General features: G+C 40.8%; 1 protein-coding gene across 5 annotated transcripts in view; it reads right to left on the bottom strand.

The window, feature by feature from the left end:
• TGFBR1 (transforming growth factor beta receptor 1) overlaps positions 1 to 22,777 on the bottom strand; it is a 43,475-nt gene extending 20,698 nt beyond the window's left edge. The window contains exons 1-8 of one of the 5 annotated variants that reach the window (XM_046673057.1): positions 22,577 to 22,777; positions 18,621 to 18,866; positions 15,474 to 15,716; positions 10,361 to 10,591; positions 6,393 to 6,560; positions 4,276 to 4,432; positions 2,394 to 2,518; positions 1,237 to 1,367 (exon numbers count right to left, since the gene is read on the bottom strand). In XM_046673057.1, the coding sequence (XP_046529013.1) occupies positions 1,237 to 1,367; positions 2,394 to 2,518; positions 4,276 to 4,432; positions 6,393 to 6,560; positions 10,361 to 10,591; positions 15,474 to 15,716; positions 18,621 to 18,756 (1,191 nt within the window). In that variant the 5' untranslated portion in view covers positions 18,757 to 18,866; positions 22,577 to 22,777. Of the gene's footprint in view, positions 1 to 1,236; positions 1,368 to 2,393; positions 2,519 to 4,275; positions 4,433 to 6,392; positions 6,561 to 10,360; positions 10,592 to 15,473; positions 15,717 to 18,620; positions 18,867 to 20,752; positions 21,326 to 22,576 lie in introns of those variants that run through there. The other 4 variants (XM_046673073.1, XM_046673083.1, XM_046673064.1 and 1 more) reach the window with 4 other exon arrangements.
• Positions 22,778 to 23,244: the final 467 nt, after the last annotated feature.

Below are 23,244 nucleotides of genomic sequence, written 5' to 3'. Positions count from 1 at the left end.
AACTGCTAACTTTTCTTCATGCTTAAAAAGCCATCGGTTTAATAATAATTTTTTTTTTAAGATTGGCACCTGAGCTAGCATCTGTTGCCAATCTTTTCTTTTCTTCTTCTTCTCCCTAAAGCCCCCCAGTACACAGTTGTATATTCCACTTGTAGGTCCTTCTAGTTCTTCTATGTGGGACACCACCTCAGCATGGCCTCATGAGCGGTGCCATGTCCGTGCCCAGGATCCAAAGTGGCAAAACCCTGGGCCGCCGAAATAGAGAACACGAACTTAACCACTCAGCCACAGTGCCGGCCCCAATCTGCTCTAATTATTGGATGAGTGCACACATACTTCAAGTTTATACTTTGCAGTATCAAGATCCAATTTTTAAAAGACAAAATAGAGCCCAATTTAATTTGTTAAAAATGCAAATTCCTTGAGCTCACTTAGATGCACTTCATCTGGGCCTAGATACTTGACTGTGTTGGAAGGAGCTAAGGAGCTCTCTTGATGTCAAAGGTTCTGGTGAGTCCTACATTATTTTAAAATGTAAAATCAACTACTTAAGCGACCAGCTTTTTATTCTTCCTAAGCTACAAAATTCAAATCTGGAAGGAAATGCCCTGCCTCACCAATATTATAATAGTAACAGCTAGCAATTAAGGACAGATTAAATAAAATTTGGCTTATGAACTCTTTAAATTTACAACTACAAAAACATTTGTAAAGCTTTTCTAAGAGCTATGGCTGAGAAGCTCGGATACTGCTGGAAAGCATTTTCCCCAAATCCCTCAGGAACAGTCATACGGGCAATCAGACGAATACGATGTAAAAGCGTCTGAATCATCTTCGAAATCATCTTATCCAAGTTCCTCATTTTACAAAAAGGCACGTTGAGGTCCAGAGAATGAAAGTGATTCGCCGCAAGCAGACTGAACGGCAGCCGGACTGGTCTGGAACACAGGTCTCCGAGTCCGTCCAGCACTCCGCTGCCCGGGTGGAAGGGAAGCGCTTCGGCTCACTGGCAGATCCACACATGGTTCTGATGCAATGATAGCCTTTCCAACGTGGTTAAAATTGAACATGGAAGCCAAATTATTCTCTTTTTACTCATTGGTTTAGTTGCCATGAAAAGGAAAGAAAAGGGAATCCTTGTGTCTGTTTTCCTTAAAGAAAAACAGTAAATTTCCTAGCAAATTCCTAAGCAGCAGCAGTTTAGAAAATCACATAGTATCCAGAAGAAACACTCACTTCACAGCTCTGCCATCTGTTTGGAATATTTGGCCTTAACTTCTGTTCACAAACAACCTTTCTCATTTCTTCAACTGATGGATCAGAAGGTACAAGATCATAATAAGGCAGCTGGTAATCTTCATGAATTCCTATATAGGCCAAGAAGAAAAAAATCTATTTTGAAGAATTTACTGAGATAATGCTAGAGCATTCTTTGACCAGACAGAAAAGGAACACCTGTGAGCCCTATTATAGTGTCCCACTAAACCAGGAGAGCGGGACAGGCCTTACAGCCTGGTCTATCTGCTTCCACAACCCACCTCCCCAAGCTGGTACTGGGCCTACACCTTGAAACTAAACACCACCAGGGATCAGCAAAGGCTATTTTAATGATGCCTAACTATGAGCTGTGATCCCAGACTGACGTGTTCCCTAGAGCCCTAATGTTCAAGAAACAAGTTTCTATTCTGAGTGCACAGCCTCTCAGTTGGTACAGGGGTATACACTCTATCACCGAGCTGTGACTCCCACAAGGCCAGCCTGAGGTGCAAGTCCCTTCCTCTACTTGCACTGCCAATCACCTGTCCTATCTGCCACCATGCAGAGACAGACTTGGCCCCGCGGCCTCAAACACCTCAGGCCCGAGTCTCAGCCACGCCTGCGCCCCAGGGAGAAGAGAGATGTCTCCAGTAAACATCAAGAGTGCTCAATCTAAAACTAAACTTAGAAGTTAAAACTTACTTTTAACAGGAATGGAATGGAATGGAATGGCAGTATAACTGCATTCTGTATATCTCGTTTTAGCTAAAAGTCGGAGAAAAGAACCACAATCTCAGGGGGAAAAAAGTTAGTTTGACCCAAGCACATGCTAGAAACAGCTTCCTGGGTGGCCTCTCAAGCGTTCATCCATTCTAAATAACTATATTCCAAGAAAAAAGGGGTTGGTTTCTGAGGCTTCCCAAGATTCAAGCAGAGACAGGAAAAGAACACACTAGGATGAAGCAGGCCCCTCACTCCAAGTTTTCTCTCCTTTGCTCTCTCTGGCTCTCTCAGTGATCGCCCAGTGAACACGATTTCAGACTGCTGATGTGTATAATCTCAGCCAGTAAAAAAGAAGGCAATTCTTGAACAACTTCTGCTCATGACACACCACTGGGGGAGAGGGAGCAACTCACCACCAATGGAGCATCGTCGAGCTATTTCCCAGAACACTAAGCCCATTGCATAGATGTCGGCACGTTTGAAGGATTCAAAATGTTTCATATTTATGGAATCATCTAGAACTTCAGGGGCCATGTACCTAAAAAAGAAGTCAGCATTTTATTTAATGGAGTGGTGGCCACATTACTTTTGAACTGTTTCATAAGTTTTCTTTTATTCCTGATAGTTATAAAGAAAAATCAGTATTAACTTTAAGATTTTTCTCCCCTTTCAGCATGGTTTAGGTGTTTTTTAAAATGACTCATACTACTTAGAGAAATTTTCCCAAAGGACATAAAGGACAAAGTGAAACATCATTCCATTACTACCACACAGTGTGAACATTTTGATAGACATCCTTGCAGACATCTCTCTGTACGTAGACAGACATATACCTACAATATTACAGAACTGAGATCATATTAGACTCAAGAAAAATATATATCCACACTAGTTTGCAAATTAATGCTGTCAACTAAAGCCCAGGGGAAGCTGAAACAGCATTTCATGCTGTCTGCCTCATCTCAGTTTCAATGACAGACACACACTTAAAAACTGTGACTGTGACAAGTGTCCTAATGTACTTTGTCATGTCCTTTGCAGGGACTATAATCTAGACGTCTTCTCATACAATAGGATGAAAGGAAAGGCAGGGATACTCCAGGAAACAAAATAATAGATTAAAATGAATGCCCGTCCTCCTACTGATGCCACATTGCAGGGTTCTGAAGTTTTACAAATCCTACTAAGGATACAGATCAGGATGCATGAGGACCTGCAGCAACCACTGTCCCAGAACCCTGAGTGTATAATCTCGGCCAGTAAAAATGAAGGCAATTCTTGAACAACTTCTGCTCATGACACACCGCTGAGTGAGGGTTCTGAGAGTCCCTGTTAACGCCAGAAATCATAAACACAACTAGACAGAATAAAGCGTGGCTCTATTCAAGGCTAAAGAAGCAGCCTGAAGACATGTTGTGGCAACACGCTGTGATATACGGAGCCAAGCCTGGGGCAGAAAGGCCCAGGTTCCAATCTCAGCTCTTCAGCTTACCATCTGTATCAGGTTGGCCACATTACTTAACCTCCACGTGCTAGTATCCTTGTCTGAATTAAGAGTAATTCAGATAGTAACACCTACCTAGTTAGATTCTTTTGAGGACTCATGGATTCAACAAATGTTTACTGAGGACCTACTATAAGTTAGGCACTGTGATGGATGCTGGGAATACAAGGCCACTCTCAAGCAGCCTGCAATCCAATGGAATATTCAGACAAATAAATGGACAGTTACAACATGGTAAGTGCCTTAACGGTTCAACGTGCTAGGAGAGCTCTTGGCAAGAAGACCTAACAGCCTAGGAAAGGCTTCCAAAGAGAAAGGAAGGGTGAGTACAAGTCAGGGAAACAGTAGGGGGAAGCATGTTCTAGGATACAGCACATGCAAAAGTTCTATGGAAGAGAAAAAGGCATACTTTTAGGAAGTGAAAACATGAACACAGCTTGGTTACCTACAGCTCAGCATTTGAGGAGAGAATTAAATGAACTAATATATATAAAAGACTCGTTAAAATGACTGGCACATAGTAGGTACCCTATAAACATTAGCCACTGCTGCTATTGTAATAACATAACTAATGATAATATTTTCTGGAAAGGCCACCTTTCCTCAGCAGGCATCTTTTAAGTCAGGTAGCCTTGGCTTCAGAGCAGGCAAGATCATGAGATCTTCTACCCGTGGACAATCTAATAAAGTACAAGTTTGAGTTTCAGAAAAGATAAGTATATACAAATGAGAAGAAAAAGGAAGAGAAACTGATTCCAGAACATGTTGAACACTATTCCTTCACAGTGTACCTTTTTGTTCCCACTCTGTGGTTTGGAGCAATATCAATTGTATCTGTGGCCGAATCATGCCTTACTGCCAGTCCCAAGTCTGCAATGCAGCAAGTTCCATTCTTCTTTACCAAGATATTCTTGGATTTCAAATCTCTATGAGCAATGGCTGGTTTTCCTAAAGAAAAAAAATTAAACATGACTCCTTAAAAGGCAATACCAATCACAACTCTCACTTTAGGTTCCAAAGCCTCTCCTCTCATCCCAGAACCAAGCATTTCAGCCCACATCACCCACAACACCTGCGCTGTCACTTAGCAACCTCAAGTCAACTGTTATACCAAAAGTTCCTGAAATTACATTTCTTCAAAGAAAATGATATGCTCCAAACGACAGTGTTCAAAAAATGTAAGTTTAACAACTCAAAGACTGGGGGTTAAAGATATTAGTTTGTTTGTTGAAACCCTATGAATTTATAGGAACCCTAGTCACAGACTGATATTTCAGTCCAAGAACCAAGAATCTAGGTCATTTCCTTTGCCTATAAACTGGAATGTACTCATTAGTAAATGTACAACCTTGAATACTAACCACTAGAAAAAGTGTTATTAAAAAATAATTAGGGGCCAGCCCGGTGGCGCAGCAGTTAAGTGCGCATGTTCCGCTTCGGTGGCCCAGGGTTCGCTGGTTGAGATCCCGTGTAAGGACATGGCACCACTTGGCAAGCCATGCTGTGGTAGGCATCCACATATAAAGTAGAGGAAGATAGGCATGGATGTTAGCTCAGGGACAGTCTTCCTCAGCAAAAAGAGGAGGATTGGCAGCAGTTAGCTCAGGGCTAATCTTCCTCAAAAAGAAAAAAATTATTACAATGTAGAAAACTGAAACCCTCATAGACTGTTGGTGGGAATGTAAAATGGTACAGGCTCTTTGGAAAAAATAGTCTGGCAGTTCCTCAAACCACTAGAGTTACAATATGATCTAGTAATTCCACTCCCAGGTATATATCCAAGAGAACTGAAACTACATCCTCACAAAAACTTTACACCAATGTTCATAACAGCATGATTCATAATAGCCCCCAAATGTCCATCAACCGATGAATGGATACACAAAGTGTGATGAATCCATACAACGGAATTATGAGCCAGCCATAAAAAGGAATGAAGTACTGAAACATTCTACAACACGGATGAACCCTGACAATATGCTGAGAAAGAAGCCAGTCTCAAAGACCACATATTGCATGATTCCATTTCTATGAAGCGTCCAGAATAAGCAAATCTTAGAGATGGAAAGTAGACGAGCGGGTGCCTAGGGCTGAGGAGTTCGGGGGAAAGGAGGATGGACTGCTAATGGGGACAAGGTTTCTTTTTGGGGTGACGAAAATGTTCTAAAATTGACTATGATGACAGTTGCACAACTCTGTGAATATACTAAAAAGCACTGAATTGTATACTTTAAGTGGGTGTATTATATGATATGTGAATTATAATTCAATAGAGTTGTTATAATCAACAATGATAATAATTACAAAGATGGGGCTGGCTAAGACACAAAATGGCACATGTATGGTGCAGTGGGGAGCGGGGGCCCTCAGGTAGCAGGTGGATAACAACCAGAGCGGAGAGGCATTAGCATCTGTTCCCCTGCACAGCACAGAAGCCACAGCATAAGAATTCCATAACTAAGACTTAGTATTTAATTTTTCAACTGCAAAAGTATCTCATGCAGTCTCTTTATCTCAGGGACAAATATAATTGTCAGATGACCAGATAACATTTATATGGCATGTTGATACTTACAAAGCATTTTCACATTTCATTTGACACTACACATAAAAATACATTCTCTTAAACTCGAATTTTAAAATCAAGATCCTCAAAATCCCATGACTGAATGCTACTTTTAAGAACTCACAAAAATACCAGTGTTGTTACAATGACTAGAGAAGCTCTAAACAAATTCCCAGATTCCTAACTCCACCTGAGATTTTCAACAGAAAGATAAAATGTTCTCATCTAAAACCTCTAACTTTTAAACATCTCCAATTAGGCTAACTTCCTACAAAAATTTTCTGAACAGACATTAGATTCATGGGAATTTAAGGCTTAAATAACAAGATTGCTCTAAGTTACCTTGGGTACCAACAATCTCCATGTGAAGATGGGCGAGTCCACTTGCCGTGGACAGAGCGAGTTTTATCATCCCTTCCACAGTCACTGTGTATCTGTTCAAATAATCAAAAAGGGAGCCATGCTCATGATAATCTGACACCAACCAGAGCTGAGTCCACGTACCGTTGTCTACAAAGTAGAATAACAATGTTTCAGATGGGTTGGAGAACACTTACTATTTATGTATTCAAAAGTGATCACTTTTTATTCTCAATCTTGACTCTCACAACTACAAAATGATAGTACTTTAAGTTTGTATATATTTCCTTCATATTTTCTTCTATTTTCAGTTTGTCTTATACTTTTACATACATATCCTTTAGATCCTCAGAGTAAGCCCCTCATTCTTGAGATAAGGCAAGGATAACTAACACCATCTAAGAGACAAGGCATCATAGTTCAAAGACGGCAATCCTGAGTCCACACAGACAGTAGCAGAGCTGGGACTCCTTAGTGCCTAGAAAAATGCCCGGTTCAGCTTAGGTGCTCAATGGTTGTTTCTGGAAGGAGGGAGGGAGGAAGGTGAGAAGTATGTGGTGCCCAGTGTGGCCACAGTGGGAATGCAACAGTATGGAACAAAACTGAAAGTGAGCTTAAATGAAGAAATGCAAGCTTTAATGACACACTCTGTATATAGTTCACAAAGAAGCCAGACAAGACGACCATGATTCCAAGGCTTCCAGCTTAGAAAAATGTAACAACAGTGGGGTATCCCTGACACATGAGGCAGCTGAGAAGGGAAATTAAGTGCCAGGAGGAGAAAAAGCTGGGAGTGAACCCAGTTTTACACAAGGTGATTTTGAACTTCGACAACTAGGAACGCACCTTCCAAAAGTTCGTTTCTAAGTGGATACGTGAATTTGTTTTCCCATGGGAATCGTGGTAAAGGTTCCGGCTAGGCTTGTAGGCTAGGCTGGTCCACAAGAGCCTATTTAACCTAGAAATAGCTGGAAAACCTACTATTTCATGAAACCATGAAAAAAAAAAGCATGACAATAGCAGGAAGCAGCACAATTCAGCGCAACACGCACACCTGGAGTCATTCTGACCTGGGGTGGAATCAGGGTCTGGCTGTTACTACGGGACCTCAGACAAGTTTCTTAACCAACGAACCTCGGTTTCTTCTCTTACGTAACAAGAATACCTTATTTTACAAGACAGTTCAGAAGACTTAAAAAAGAGGATAATAGATTTTTTTTAAGCATTTAGTACAATGCATGGCACATAAGAACTTAAAATGTGCTGTTTCCTTCATTATTAGTTCTAAAAAAAAAAAAAGAAAAAGAAAAAACCCAAAGTGACATAAAACAACTTCTGTATTTTACTTCAAGGAAAGCAACTCTGATCAGAAGAGATTAAGGAAGAAGATGTTCTCAGAAGACTGTGGAGGGGATTTCTGGGTACTTTCAAAAGAATTTAGAGGTTCATGATACTTATAAACTTGTTCTTCATAAACCTTATAAACTGATTCTGTTCAAACATATACCTTTTCTTTTCCTCGAGACAGGTGCATCACTGGCTTTATGCGCATAGTTATTAACAAGGACTGAATTGTGCAAGGTTCACAAATACAAGAAAGAAATAACACAGGCAGATGGATGAACAGAGACTGAGGTAACTGACAAGAGAGGCAGAAGGAGAAAGGAGATATAAGAGGCTATGCACGTAGAAAGGGTCGTCTGAGGTGGAATTAACTCAGTCCGGAGGGTAAAGGAAAAGGGAACTGCGGTGGAGGGGCTAGGTTCTGGGCAAAGTCTGCCAACCCTGACAAAGAAGAAAGGAGAGGGGAGGGAAGAGCCCGCAGGGTCAGCTGGTTCCCACGGTGACCACCAGAGGACAGCACCAGCTCGGCTGCTGCTTGAGCAAGTGGGAAGAGAAAGTTCCGCGCACAGCAGCAGGAGCGTTTTGTGCCAGTGTGTTTGCAACATGAAACATGCCTAAAATATGGTGGGCCTGGGTGAGGTTTGAGCCTCAAAATGCAGATTTGGAAGTCTGCCACCACAGTGGAGCATCAAGCCGCAAATGTGGGTGAGTTCTTTAAGGGAGCAATGACTATTTGTAGAATTAGACACTTCACACAAATCAGTAAGAAGAGTTTCAGAAAACAAAGACGACTATCAAGAAATACGAAATAAAGGAAGCCTAGAGTCACAGAACATAATAAAGGTTGTTTTGAGAGGTGGAGAACCTAGTCTCAAAGACAGAAGAAAATGAAAACGGAAGACTTGGTCAGACTAGGATCACTGCTTTGTTTGTTTTGTTTTTAAATTAAGTAATACTGAACTGGTAGCAGCCATTGATAATCGCTGCCTACATCCGTCACATCCGTCACTGCCCCAAATCACAGAAAAGAGGTAACCAAACACTACATGCCTCCTGGTGTGACACGGTAGAAAGGACACAGCAGATCGGAAGTATACAATATTTTCAGGAAACCAGAAAACTAAGTCAGATTCAGTCTCTAACTACCAGTTTTCAAATACAAGGAGTAGGATCAGATACTATGGGAACTCAATTAGCAAAATCCAGAATGTGAGAAGCCCTACAAGACGAACAATCCAGTTCCTTCAACAAATAAACTGAAAGAAGAAAAAAAGATGGAGAAGGAACCTAGACTTTGAGGGACTTAAGATAAATGTCAACCAAATGCAATGTGCAGACTTTGGATCCTAAAGTGAATAACCAACCGTTTAAAAAAAAATAGGAGACAACTGCAAAAATTTGAAACTGACTAGATATTTGATGTCATTTTAAAAATTGACAGTGGTAGTGTGGTTGTTTCATAAAAAAGATTCCTCATAATCTAAGGATACAAATTGAAAATGTTTATGGATGAAAAGATATGTTATCTGGGATTGGCTTGAAATAATTTAGTTGGGGCAGTGTAGGTAGAATCAGAGATCAAATATGACTGGCAGTGAACTTAACTGGTGAAGATGGGTGATGGGGGTTCATCACACTAGTCTCTACTTTTCTAGATATTGGAAATTTTCTATAAATAAACCTTAAAAAATAAATAATAAATGCTCGTTGTAAATAAATTTGAAAATACAGAGAAACAAAAAGAAAAATCATAAAATCACCCATAATCACCGAGATTAAACACTGTCAACATCTTGAAGCAATAAACATTGTTGAAGAAAATGGGAAGGGACAGAAGAAAAAACACGACTATGGTCTGGCCAACCTACAAAAGATAACAATAGCATTTTTTTAAAAATAGGAAAGCTGGGAAATATATTTGACTCAGGCTGACGATGAGGAGAGTTGTGACACAGTCTCCGACAGCCGCTATCAAAGCAGGAATCGTGGGCACAAAGGCAGTAAGGAAGCAAGCAAGCAGCTGAAGTCCAGGCTGAAGCCACTGCTCAGGCCCCACGTGCTCTGACGATCACTCAGTTCCCTGCTTCCTCGGCATCTGAGCCGTCCCCGGCATCTGAGCTGTCCTCGGCCTCTAGCATCTGTGCCACAGGCAAGAAAGTGTCCACGTGGTCACCGATGGCAAGGTGGTTTTGGAGAAACCACTTCTCAATTTAACTGAGTTTACCTAACAGATTAATCTATGAAGCCCCAGGCAACTGAAAACATAGAATACACTAAGAAGTTATTTTTCCTCTCGATATAAATAGGGTCACTAGTGTACATGAGAATGCCCTAACGCTCAGGAAGAGATTAGAAGGAAACAGGCTTTTTAAAGCTCTTCACATTTTATAAAACAATTAGAGATTGAGTAACACGGCGTCAAGAGTCAAGAAACTCTTGAAGTTCCTGTTTCTAAAGGCTCCTAAGACATCCTAATCGACCTGAGGGATCTAATCTACATGACAAACATCTATTTCTCATCAAACTTGACAGGCTTTAGCAGCCATCCCTGTAAAAAGCCTTCAGTGGATCTTGTTATACTCAGAGGAGAAGCGAACGCTACTGACCTTTATTGTCCGCTGCTATAAATCCCAAGATGTTTTCATGACGTAACATTACAGTTTGATAAATCTCTGCCTCACGGAACCATGAACGTTCTTCTCTAGAGGAGAATATTTTAACAGCGACTTCTTCTCCTCTCCACTTCCCTCGCCAAACTTCTCCAAATCGACCTTTGCCGATACTTTCTTGTAACACGATAGTTCTCGCGATTGTTCTCTGAACAAGCAATGGTAAACCTAAAGATAAAAATAAACAGTATTCGATAATAATCAATCAATATGGTATTTCTAACACCATGACAGGCATTAAAGGGTGACTAGAAACATATAAGCCCTTTAGCTCTACCCGGAAGGAATTTACAATCTCACTGAGGAGTTACAGAGTGCGTTCTCAAAAACAGTAACTCACGACAAAAGGAAAATAATAAATACAATAAAAGAATCCAGAAACTCCTGCCTCGACAGGCAAGGTAGGCTTTGTAAAGTTGAATTTAGCCTGTCTTTTACAGAAGGAGAAAAGGAGGAGGTGAGTAAGATGTTTAGGTAGGAGGAAATGAAGGTCACAGGTTAGGGAAGCAGCAAGATCAACAGGAAAGGGATGTATGCGGCAAAGCAGCGGAACAGAAGGCAGGTAAGCTATCACCAGAATACGAAGAGTGAATGCCAGGCGCAAGGCAACGAGTGAAGGCTGTGGGTAAAAGACGAACCAGTAAAGAGTTCTGAAACGGGGCCACGAATGAGAAGAAAGTTAAAAGTCTTCTTTTAGAAAGATGAATCTGGTAACGGTTTTACTGATGGAAAGAGAAAATATGTGAACACCAGGAACACAGAAGTAAATTCTGGCCTAACTTTTAATCAGTAAAAATTATCACAGAAACCATTTCAAGACAAGCAATTTACGTGCTAGGAACTAGGCCTAGGCAACACTAGTAGCTCAAAGAATGATGCCGAGTAACTTACCTTGGTAACGGGTCACTGGCATTTTTTCACCAACTGAACTTGCCTTACTCTTAAATACATATTTTTAAATATTGCCACACATTTCATTTACAGAAAAGAATTTGCTAACTACCTACAACATTTAAGTAACACTATATTTGGGACTATGCCAATTAACTTAATATCATACCCCCAAGGACTAAGGAACTGACATCTTAAATTATACTAATGATGACAACGAAAATACTAGTGTACAGCATGTTCCACACTAGTCTGTCACTTATACAATCTATTAGACGTAATTCAGAGTTCCCTGCTTGATCAAATTAACCCAATGATAGTAAATGAAATTATCAGCTCTCTTTGGTTCCCTGATGTGAAACGCTTATAAATCCAAATGTTAAGTCTTCAAACTGATCAGAAGTTTTCCTCTTTTCATCTTTAAGTTTCTCAAATGGGTCCTTTCCTCCCCATCTCCTATGAAGTAATCAGCAGTCTAATTATAAACAATTATTTTTATGTTTATAAGGAGACTGCTAGTTAATAACAGATTTGTGAAAAATCCTTATCTAAATCAAGGAACTCTTTTGTATTAATAAATTGAATCCTAATTATGCTGTTGAGCATAGACACTAATTCGCTAACTGAACAGGGCCGCACCATGTACTTAAAGATTTAACATACACTTAACAGTTAACTTCAGGAGGCTACCCTGAAAGTTAGAAAGGCAAGGAATAAAGCAGCAAGAGGAATCGCAGACTGGAGGCTGAAAACGCCTGACACACTCAGGACTCCCAAAAATGGGACGGTCAAGAAAGGCCAAGAGGACAAGGAAAGTTCCTGTCTTCCCCAACACCACTGGATTCCAGACGCAGAACTAAAATTAAAAGCCAAATCTAGATTCATCATATTATCTATAATTGGTTAATATAAGCCACATGAATACCTGGGCATTTTTTAAAAGTAAATTTTCTTCTAAAGACAAAAATAAACAGGCCTAATTCATATCTCTATATTCTCCGCTTTACTCTTTTGTACATTTAGAACTGCTTGAGAGAAAACTTCAACAGGGAAACGGTCCAAGCAGCTTCACAGGCAGTGAACAGAAATAAGACCTGAACGCCACGTGTACCTTATAAGAGATCATAAGCATGAACAAGACATAACGAACACTGGCCTGGCAGACTCACTCTCGTTCAAAAACTGGCACATGTGCGCATGCTCACACACACTTTCTAATCTAATGGCGGCTTAAATAAGGTGCATGCACAACCTGTGATTCAAATTAGTGCAATGGGCATGGGTTAGCTTCAAGGTTTGAGCTGCCAGACTTCAGCTCCCCACCGTCTTCCCTGCAGTTCCCGAGTTAAAACGTACGGTCTCTGAGAGCTGCAGATACGGCTTTTCCTCAATTATGCTCACGGTACTGAGCTAAATATGTGAACTCACAACACGAAATGTCTACTTTTACTTTTCCCTCAATGAGTGAAAGAACTAAAAAGGGTATTATGAATAGACACTGTACTCACTCACAGGCGTGAGTCCCACGCACAAGGTGGTGTGAAGGCTTTATAATGAATAGAAGGGAAAGAGACGGCATTTTCTGCTATCATTCAACAAAAGCTAGCTTCTGGCTGGATAAATCTGGAGGCATTCAGCACACAAGGAACTAGGACAGGGAAAGGAGGCCTTAAACTAAGCTTTTTTGTACAACACAGTAAATTGATAATGTATGTCAGATTTTTCTTCCAAATATCTTTTCAATAAGAGTAACTTCTGGGGCCGGCCCGGTGGGGCAGCAGTTAAGTGCACATGTTCCGCTTTGGCGGCCCGGGGTTCACCGGTTCAGATCCTGGGTGCGGACATGGCACTGCTTGGCAAGCCATGCTGTGGCAGGCGTCCCCCATATAGAGTAGAGAAAGATGGGCACGGATGTTAGCTCAGGGCCAGCCTTCCTTGGCAAAAAGAGGAGGATTAGCGCAGTTAGCTCAGGGCTAATCTTCCTCAAAAAATAAAAAAAGAGTGACATCTGACATTTGGACATAACCTCACAATTTACCAAATGCTTTCACATGAACATTGTCCCATTTGAACCTCACAACAGTCTGACGACGAGCACAGGACAGGGTCCATAACTTTCATTTTAAAGATGAGAGAACTCAGGCAAGAGGCATCAGCTAACTGTGCAAAGCCAGAGAGCCAGCAAACCATATGGACAAGCTTCTCGGGCTTAAGGCACAAAGGAGGGGGAGACGCTTTCAGACAACAGAGCTGTGGGCCCTGATGGATCTAGAGATACAGATAAAATGGAAAAATAATTCCATTCTTTACTTCATGTCTATATCTTAAAAGGTAAATGAATGTGTTCTTATTCAGAAGTCAACTGCCACCCAGACAGTAATCCCTTTTAATTCTTTAGGTAGGCTTGTTCCCCTTGAGGCCTCATGCATACCACTGTGCCCAGTAGCATGAGTGGCTCTGATTTCCCTGGATGTAAGTTTGGCAACCAGAGAACAGGTCTAGGGGATTAATTCCAAATGATCTGTAGCCACCCTGATTTGCTGTGACTTTGGTTCTTGCTTGTCATAGTTTTTTGGTCCAGGATGACTTATAGGATGGGGCCGATCTTCTCTGGGAACCCTTTGCACTAACGCAGAATCAATGGGAAACCTCAGGAAGCCCTCCACAGTCTCTCTCCACTCCTCTACCACTGCTGCCCAAAGGCTCACACCTTCAGTACTAAGGCTGCTCCATCTCAAGCCAACCTCTCAGTGCCTCCCTCCTCACACCAGTCTCAGGGCTCCCTGAAGGCTGCCTTCAGAGACCTAGGCCCCGGCGCCAGCCCGTCTGCGTCCCAGCAGTCACGGACAGAACTCCCTTACTGAATATACTCGGCCGAATTCCACAGAAGACTTCAGGTCAGGAAACTGGCTTCCCCACACTTGAACGAACTGATATGATATGCATCAATATATAGTGATTTCCTTAAAACAAAGAGACATCTGTCACTGTGTGAACTTTCTGTTTGATCAGATGTGACCTTGTGCTTCAGTCATATTCTTCCCCCAGTCACAATTTCTGCTTTAATGTTCCTTTAGTCACTTGACTATAAAATTAGTGAAATTTTCATTCTCTCTCTTTTCAAATCTTCATTTTATCCATGAATCTAGCCCCTTATTTGAAGCTGATTTATACTTTTCAAAGGACAGTATATCTCATTTAAAAGTCCTAACAAACCACTTTAAGTATTATTACCAACACTACCTGTTCCATATTCTGATGAGGAAGCAGAAGCCCAAAGAGGAAACCCGGTTTAACCAAGGTCAGACAGCCAATCAATGACAAAGCTTGCAGTGGAATCTAGATCTCTTGATTCCTAGCCGAGTGTCAAATTACAACATTGTAAAGGACAGAGGTCTTCCTCTCTTACTATCCTTCCAAAGCACAGGCAAGAAAAAGTAAAAGACAAATCCCCTTCGGTTTACAGGCGAAGCCCTGCTATGCCAAAACGCACCTCAGGAGATGATTCCGGCAGTTCACCAGGCTATTTCTGACCCCACAAAACCCAACAAACGGAACTGCAGAGAGCAACACCACAGGGGCTGTGGACCCATAAAGCTACAGGAAATAACAACGTGGCTAGACTTTTTTCTGAAGTGAGAAAAATAACTAAAAACTCATTATTTTAATAAAAAATTAGCCCTGAGCAAAAGACAGCAATTTCTTGTTAAAAAGGCAAACAACCCTCACAACTGCAAACACATTTTCTGTCATGCCTGCTTTCAAACACAGAAATAAAGCAGCTAAACAACTCTGAATAGAATGGGTAGCTACAGATCATTTGAACATCTTTCAACTTCAGCCTCACCTATATGAGAATAACTGTCCTTATTCTTACTATCTGTGGAGTCATGAGAAGGTGAGAATGCTCTGAAATTTATACACACTTGAAGCTGACTTACTGACTTATTTCAACAATAAAAGTTCTGATCTGTCTAAACTAGCCACAATCAGATACAGACCAAGCTTAAAGACCTTGATTAGGCTCAAAGCTGGATTAGTATTCACTCTATCCCAAGTTTCAATGAACTAAGCCAACTGGCTTAGCCAACTAATAAAATAAATAATACAGTTAATTTTAACAAGGCTTCTTAGGAACAAGGAAAAACAATTACATCACCTGATCCAGAACCTGATGTTGTCATATCATAAATTAAGTCTTTTAACGTAGTGCCCTCTGAAATAAAAGGGCGATCTAATGAAGGATCCTCTTCATTTGGCACTCGATGGTGAATGACAGTGCGGTTATGGCAGATATAGACCATCAACATGAGTGAGATGCAGACGAAGCAGACTGGTCCAGCAATGACAGCTGCCAGTTCGACAGGACCAAGGCCAGATGATGGCTTTCCTGAAAAAGGGCCTCAAGTGAAATAAACATCAACAACAATAAAGACACTGTAGGTGGCATCCACAATTCCTAAGCCTCCACAATTTCTGCAGTTGGCCACACCACCGTTAGTGACAGAGCCTCATTACAGGAGCCCAAAGGGCTCTAACCCAAAACAGGTGAATGGTTCAGAGTTCTCCCATTCGCCCTCCTTTTAAGACCACCAGCTCTGTCAGTATCCACTTATTCTTCCTGTATTCTTCAGCCCTCATCTAAAGAACAAGGTCAGCTCCCAGCAACATTCTAGGACTAGCAACATTTGTCTCTCTCAGGTGACTAATGAAGGAACCAATCATCTGGAACAAGTCTTATTAACATCTTCTTAAGTTGTCTTTTCTTTTTTAAGTACTTTTGGCTTGTCATCTTATTCCAAGGCCAGTATAAGCTCATAGCAGGAAAAAAAAAAAGTATAAATTGAGATGAGCAAAAGTAAAAAACTAAACAATCTCCACCCCAAAACAACTCATATTTTAGTGTGTGTGTATATATATCTCCATCAATTTTGTTCATGCAAAATATATCCTTTGTCATTTTTTTAAGAGAGTTTGCATGTGTATACTTTCTAGTCTATTTTAACTACTTGGACTTCTAATTCAAGATCATTTATTTTCTTATAATCTTTTAATAATTAATGTTTTAGAAACATTAATTACAACTACTTTGGCATTCATCTTGAGTCTTGAAGATTCATTGCTCACCACCATTTCTTTCATATCAAGTCTTTGCCATTCTTGAGATCTTTATTTGGATTGATTTCTCATGATATAGAATCCTAATTCTAGCAATTTCTTTCAGAAAGAGTATATGGATCCTTACACATTTAATAATTATCTAAAGATGGCTGGTGGTTGCCTTTTTATATGAAAAACCTTGGCTTATCTAAAGAATTTGGGGTAACAATATATGATGTTCCATTGCCTTCTGTTATTTAAAAAAGCAAAAAAATCTTTTTTTCCCCTTGTATAGGTAACCAGTGTTCACTCGTACTGAATGCGTATACTGATTTTTTTCTTTATTCTTGAAATTGATATTTTTTTCATTATATGTATTTGGGTTAAATATTTTTTCGTTCATTTTGCATAGTATTCGTCCCTCTTCTGTCTGCTTTTGTGTTTTTTTCTGAAATTTTTAAACTAAGCATATTGGATCACCTCGATCTGTCCTCTCTCTCTCCAACTGTCTTTTTCTCTGAATTGTAACAATTTCTCGAGCTTGTCTTGCCTTAAGCTTGTCTCACGCTGTATAAAGTTACAGGATCCAGTCTGCTGCTCACTTTCAATATTGCCTTTTCAAAACTAATTCATCAATTGCGCTTCTCATCTGAAAGCGATCTTTAACAACTGTGAAATGTCTCATTTCACAGTGAATAACTGAAAACAGACTTTGGGCCGCCTGAAAGTTCTTCCCTATCATGTGGTAAGTCTGTCTCATAGGATGACATCTACTCTGATTTATCCAGTTCAGTTCACTCCTTTTGAACCACTGAATCTTTTCATTTGGTAATTTTTTTGCTGTTTGCTTATCAGGGAACTGGGGATGAGGGATTTATAAATGTTTAGCATTAGCAACGAAGCGAGTTCTTCACAAGGTCCATGAGTCTCCTTTCAGATATTTCAAGGCCAAATAACAGAAATGGGAAATTCTGGAATTATCATCTTCTTTGTCGTATGAGAACTGCAGATGCCTACATAAAAATCAGAAAAATTAGTCTGACAGAGCCTTGCCATGGGGAGCTCCCCCATGCTGAAGATCTGCTTCTCCCTTGCTGTGGCCGTTTGCAGGAGGTGGAGGACTGCCTCCCCTCTGTAACAGGTAGGGCAGGCCCTTCTCCTCTGGGCTACAGCGGTGCTTCCGACGTGAAGAGCACGACACCTGCCTGCCTGAGTGGAAGAAAAGTGAGCGCTGAGGTCTGCCCACGGAGCGCTGACACCAGGTGCTTCCGAAAGGAGAAGTGCGACTGGGCCCCTGTAACCTAATCTCACCCACAGCCTCTCGGCTTAAGGTGCTGGTGGGATGTTGTAAGAGGTCCTTTCACTTCTTTTCATAGTAAAATTCTTCTTAAAATACTTAAATACTTAAAACGCTTCTTTTCGATTCTCCACTAGTCTGACGTCATCTGCACTATAAATTGGAAAAGTTCCTTACGAGTGTAGGTGTGTGAGTGGCATTCTTCCATTAATTCTCCTAGCACTAATATGTTTCCCCCATGTTTATATTGCTTTGATTATTACGTTAGGAATTTGGGATTTGAGGAAAGTGATAGAAGGTTAAATACATGAGCTCAAACTAACATCTTAAACCAGAATCTTAAAATTAATCCAGTCCTGAGAGTTTATGAAGCCACCAAATTCCTGGCTCTGCCAAGACATTTTCAAATGTAAACTACGGTGAAGGACCAAAAACCTACAAATCATACACAATAATTTAGACAAAGGTCATAAGACAAGGTGAAATCACAAAACGAAGGCATTTGGACTGTTGAGTGCTGCTCTCAATTCCCACCCATAATCGATCGCTTTAAAAGGCTGGAGCATTATACAAGGAGGAAGAAATTCACTCTGAGGACAAAGTAGGGACACTCTGAGGACATCCCGCGGTGGCGGGCTTTGTCAGGATTCCCGTTTAAGAGGCTCCTCTTTTAAGCATTCCAGATCTCAGAGAAGGTCTATTATTGGACCCACATTCTCGAACACACACCCAGGAGTCAGGATGTTGGCTGGTCTTATAACTCTCAGTTATGGACAAGTTACTTCTCGCCTCTAAACTGAACAAGCTGGGGTAGATGCCTTCTAAGATCCCTTCCATAACTAAAATCATAGTCAGAGTCTAAGAGGTTTTCTTATAGTGTCAAGAAAAAAACCTTACACAACAACTTACCAACAGTTGGGAGTTCTATTTTATTGCAATGGTCCTGATTGCAGCAATACGTTGTAGTAACAGACCCAGTTTTTGAGGACGGTGCACATACAAACGGCCTGTCTCGAGGAATTAGGTCGATTTCAGCTATACACATGCTATTGTGTATAACTTTATCTGTGGTCTCTGTGACAGAGACAAAGCAGAGCCCATCTGTGACACAAGTAAAATTGTCTTTTGTACAAAGGTGGCAGAAACACTGTAATGCTGGAAAAAGAGAACAAGATTCTATTAGAAAAAATTCTCAAGGTTAACAATTTGAAATTATCCCATATTCACTACAATAATACATCCCTAATCCTGTTATAATCATACAATTTCTTTGTACTCTTCAAAAAACAAAACTCTATTACTCTTAGAAATTCCAAATTCTGTTGGGAGCATACATATGTAGGAGCCAAACATGATGAAATTCCGACCCAGGTTTTTTCCTAAAACTTTTTTGCTTCTAAGTATAGAAAAATTGTTACATACAATTTCATCAAGGTAAGGAAAGCTTCTGCCCTCCCATCTGAAAAAAGGACATTTAAATTTTTAATGATTACACTCATTCTTAGCCCAAAACTGTGCATTCACATACTCCCCCCCGGGGAGCAACGTGTGAAAATACTACTACCTACTCAACGCAGATTGGAAATGTCATTTAGGCGGATTTATGGCAACGGAGTAACGGAAATAGATACATATTGAGCTAGACACTCTTTTCTTTTGTACAAACCCTGGAAAGACATGTATCTTGTAGCTGAGGGTAGTTCTCAACAAGCTAACAAGACTGTACCAGTAACCACACACACATGCTCCAACCACACAGGCAACCTGGCTACAGAAATGACTAGAGAACACTAGCTCCATGCCCACGTGTGTCTACTTGATCTTCACGGCTCATGGAGTGACTCCTTTAGGGAAGTCTTCCCCAACTATCCTCAACGCCTTCCCACGTACACAGACACACACACTCTCCACCATGCTCTCCAACGAGGGTAGCTGCTCCCCAAAACACACACTGCTTACCAGAATCGCTGTTTTTGTTTTTCTCTTCCTTATGAAACTCTAAGCTCCTTGAGGGTAGAGACCCATATTAATCATTTCTGTAAATCCACATCTAGCACTCAGCCTAGTACATAGCAGCCTTCAAAAAGTACTTGCTGAATGAGTGACAGAATGGGCACTTAACATTGCACTATGATCTCAGGAAACTGCAAAGCAGAGATATGTACTTAACTCCAATCAAACTTTCCAATCACTTGGGAAAGACAGGGACGAGTCCAGGTATGTGGAACAGCCATGTACGATGAGACTAAGGAGGTCTACTCTGTCTAGAAAGAGTGGCTAGGCAGACAGGCAGGCCAGAAGAAAGCTAACTCTCTGAACAGCTAACTCGTGTGCAGGAAAGGGTTAACTCAGCAGGCCTGAACTGCTCAAACCCTGCGCATTCCCAAGACAGGCCTGTCTTCAGGACTGGCCCTTGGCCAATTCCTAGGAGATGAGCTCTGATCCTTTGAAAGATTCTCCCTGATAAGAATGCTGCCAGGCTGTGTGACTGAGCCCCAGTAAAAATCCTGGACATGAAGGCTCTGGTGGGCTTCCCTGGTTGGCAACACTTCACGCATGGTGTCACACTATTGCTGAGCAATGGCAAGAAGACACCTGGAAGCTTGCATGTGGTTTCTCCTAGACTTTGTCCCATGTGCCTTTTCCTTTTGATGATTTTAATATGTATCTTTCCACTGTAATAAACCATAATCATGAGTATAACAGCTTTCCTGAGTCCTGAGTCCTTCTAACAAATCATCGAGTCTGAGGGTGATCTTGGGGACCCCCCACTGACTTGTTAAACCCAAATTCAGGAATGCCAGGACCTCCTCAAGCAGCTGCTTCTTGGTTCTGGCTTAATTAGCACACTTGTCTATTATCTTTACAGACCACCCAAGTTTTACCTTGATCATTATAAAAAATTTGTTTTTCTTCATAGATAGTTCAGCTATTTGAATTAACTCCTCTCCAGCAAGACAAGAACTCAAGAAAAGTATAAGAAAGAGACACAATCATAATCTGACATTTAAAGACTGTTAAAGGAGACAGTAATTACTCACGGTGAGGTCTGGTTGTGATTATAGGTTCCCTGGGTATAATTCCTAAGGAGAGATTCTGAAGCAGAAACCTATGAACTGGCTTCAGGAGTACATGAATCCCATGAAACTGTAAGCCAAAAGTTGTACGTATTTGGATTTTCAAGGAGAAAGTGTGTAGCTTTCAACAGAACCACAAAGCGGTCTGTCACCCACAAAAGATTAAAACCACCACCACCACAGGAGATTGTCATCCTTCTCTCCTGAACCCTCTTTACTCATGATTAGTTATTCAACCAATGTTTTCCAAACGTTAGCTTTATCAGCTACTCTACCCAAAGCTTCACATACAGAGGTTACTAACCCATGGTCACGGCCCTCGAAGAGCTCCAATGGCTCCTGAAGGAGAACGTCACAATACCTTGTGGTGACTGCTTTATAGAAAACACCGCCGTGAATACACTCCCAGTGCTAAGATCTTCACGGCTCCCACAGACGATGCGAAGTAAGAGCTAACCACTTGGTATAACAATTAAGACTTTCACTTTGGGTTCCAGCTTATCACTCATATTACAAACACCATCTAGGGCCACACACTTCTCACCACTATGAAAATCACGTCTTTTATGACTTTGGTCTTTACACACACTATCTCTCTGCCTAGTTTAGACTCACCCTCTCATCCTTTAAGACCCTATGCAAACAAACGCTTTTCCATCATGTGCTCTAAACCTCTTCCCTGCCTTTAAGCTAACTCGGCAGCTCGGTTCAGTGGTCCCACAGCCCTCTCTCCATACCTCAGGACAGCACAAATCAATCTACCTTAGGATAGCACAAATCAATCTACTTATAGTTTGCTATTAAAATGTCTCTCATTGTGGGGCTGGCCCCGTGGCCGAGTGGTTAAGTTTGCGCGCTCCGCTGCAGGCGGCCCAGTGTTTCGTTGGTTCGAATCCTGGGCGCGGACATGGCACTGCTCATCAGACCACGCTGAGGTAGCGTCTCACATGCCACAACTGGAAGGACACACAACGAAGAATATACAACTATGTACCGGCGGGCTTTGGGGAGAAAAAGGAAAAAATAAAATCTTTAAAAAAAAAAAAATGTCTCTCATTGTATTAAGAAGGGCCAAGTTTTATTAAATTTGTTTTGTTTTCCCATCTTTGACTCCTGGGCTCCTAGATGGTGATAAGAAAAATATTTGTTAAAGTAGTGGTTCCCAAACAGGGGGTCACAAATATGAGGGAGAAGGGGAGTCTGAGAACTGTGTACAAATTTTAAAAAATATTTTCATTTAAAAGATAATCTAAAATGAAATTGGAACATAAGTAACCACTATCTAAACAAGCACTGTCAGGAGGCTTCCACAGCTGCTTCTCCAGCTGTGCTAAGACCTCCTACAGGCCAAAGGTCCTCACGGTGCACAGCGTGAGCAAAGGCTTCACAGTAACTGTAATTGAAAGAGTGAAAACCACAGGGAACTTGAATCATCAGAGCGTATGGTGATACAGGCATGGTATATTCACGGTATATTCAGAAGCCAATAGTCTAACAGCCAATACCATACACAAGCTACAAGTATTACACAGGTCCTATCTTTGTGGTAAATCTGGAAAAGTTCATTAGCGATAAATGTGGCTGTAAGTAAGCAATGACAGTTTTCCATTCTCACTTCCAGCCTTAATTGGTTTAGAAAAACATTTAATAAAGATTTCAGCAATGTCACCATGTTAACCTCATCTTCAAGTGAACATAACAGCTGACACCACATAAAACCTGGTATCTGAGGAAGGCTTGCTGGCACGTGTTCTGGTTAGGTACGAGGTCTGACCATCCTGAACTTACAAACAAGGCCTTGACGTCGTGAACAGCACACTGCACAACAGCATTTACGGACCCGGCACTGCAGCTTTCAGGCTCACTGCAGTTAAAATACAGAAACGGATTTAAAATGCAATCAGACCTACGGCTATTTTTGCCTACTGTGAAACCTAAACATCATCTGTCACGCTGAATAACTGTATTAATTTGAATTCTGCTAGTTTTGTAGTTGTCTTTGTATTTAATTTGCAGACTTGATTTATAGTTGTAAATGAGCCAAAAACATAAAAGTTTTATATCTAGTTTCATGTCTATACAATTTAAGTAACATTATGAAAAAGACATTTTGCACGTTTCCTTTCAAAGGGGCCATTACATTATGGCAAGTTTGAGAAAGTCAGTGCCAAAGGGCTTCTTTTAACAAGAGTCTTTCAATAAGAACAGATTACTAGACAAATATAAACATCATATAACACAAAAATTAACCAAATAAGGGTTTATTTTCTGCGGGAATTTAAAAATTTTATTTCAGCACTCTAAATCAGAGTCATGATTGAATATAAGATTGCTGTTAAATGTATATGATATAGTAATATAGTTTAGGGTAAAATAAAACAGGAATTAAAAAATTCCCATGAATTCATGAGCTTTAATTACCATTTTTTTAAAATTCAAATTTATTTTATTAATAG

This window comes from Equus quagga, chromosome 1 (genome assembly GCF_021613505.1).
Source record: "Equus quagga isolate Etosha38 chromosome 1, UCLA_HA_Equagga_1.0, whole genome shotgun sequence".
Lineage (NCBI taxonomy): Eukaryota > Metazoa > Chordata > Mammalia > Perissodactyla > Equidae > Equus > Equus quagga.
Note: the sequence above shows the minus strand (reverse complement) of the source record. Positions and strands in the feature narration are given on the sequence as shown.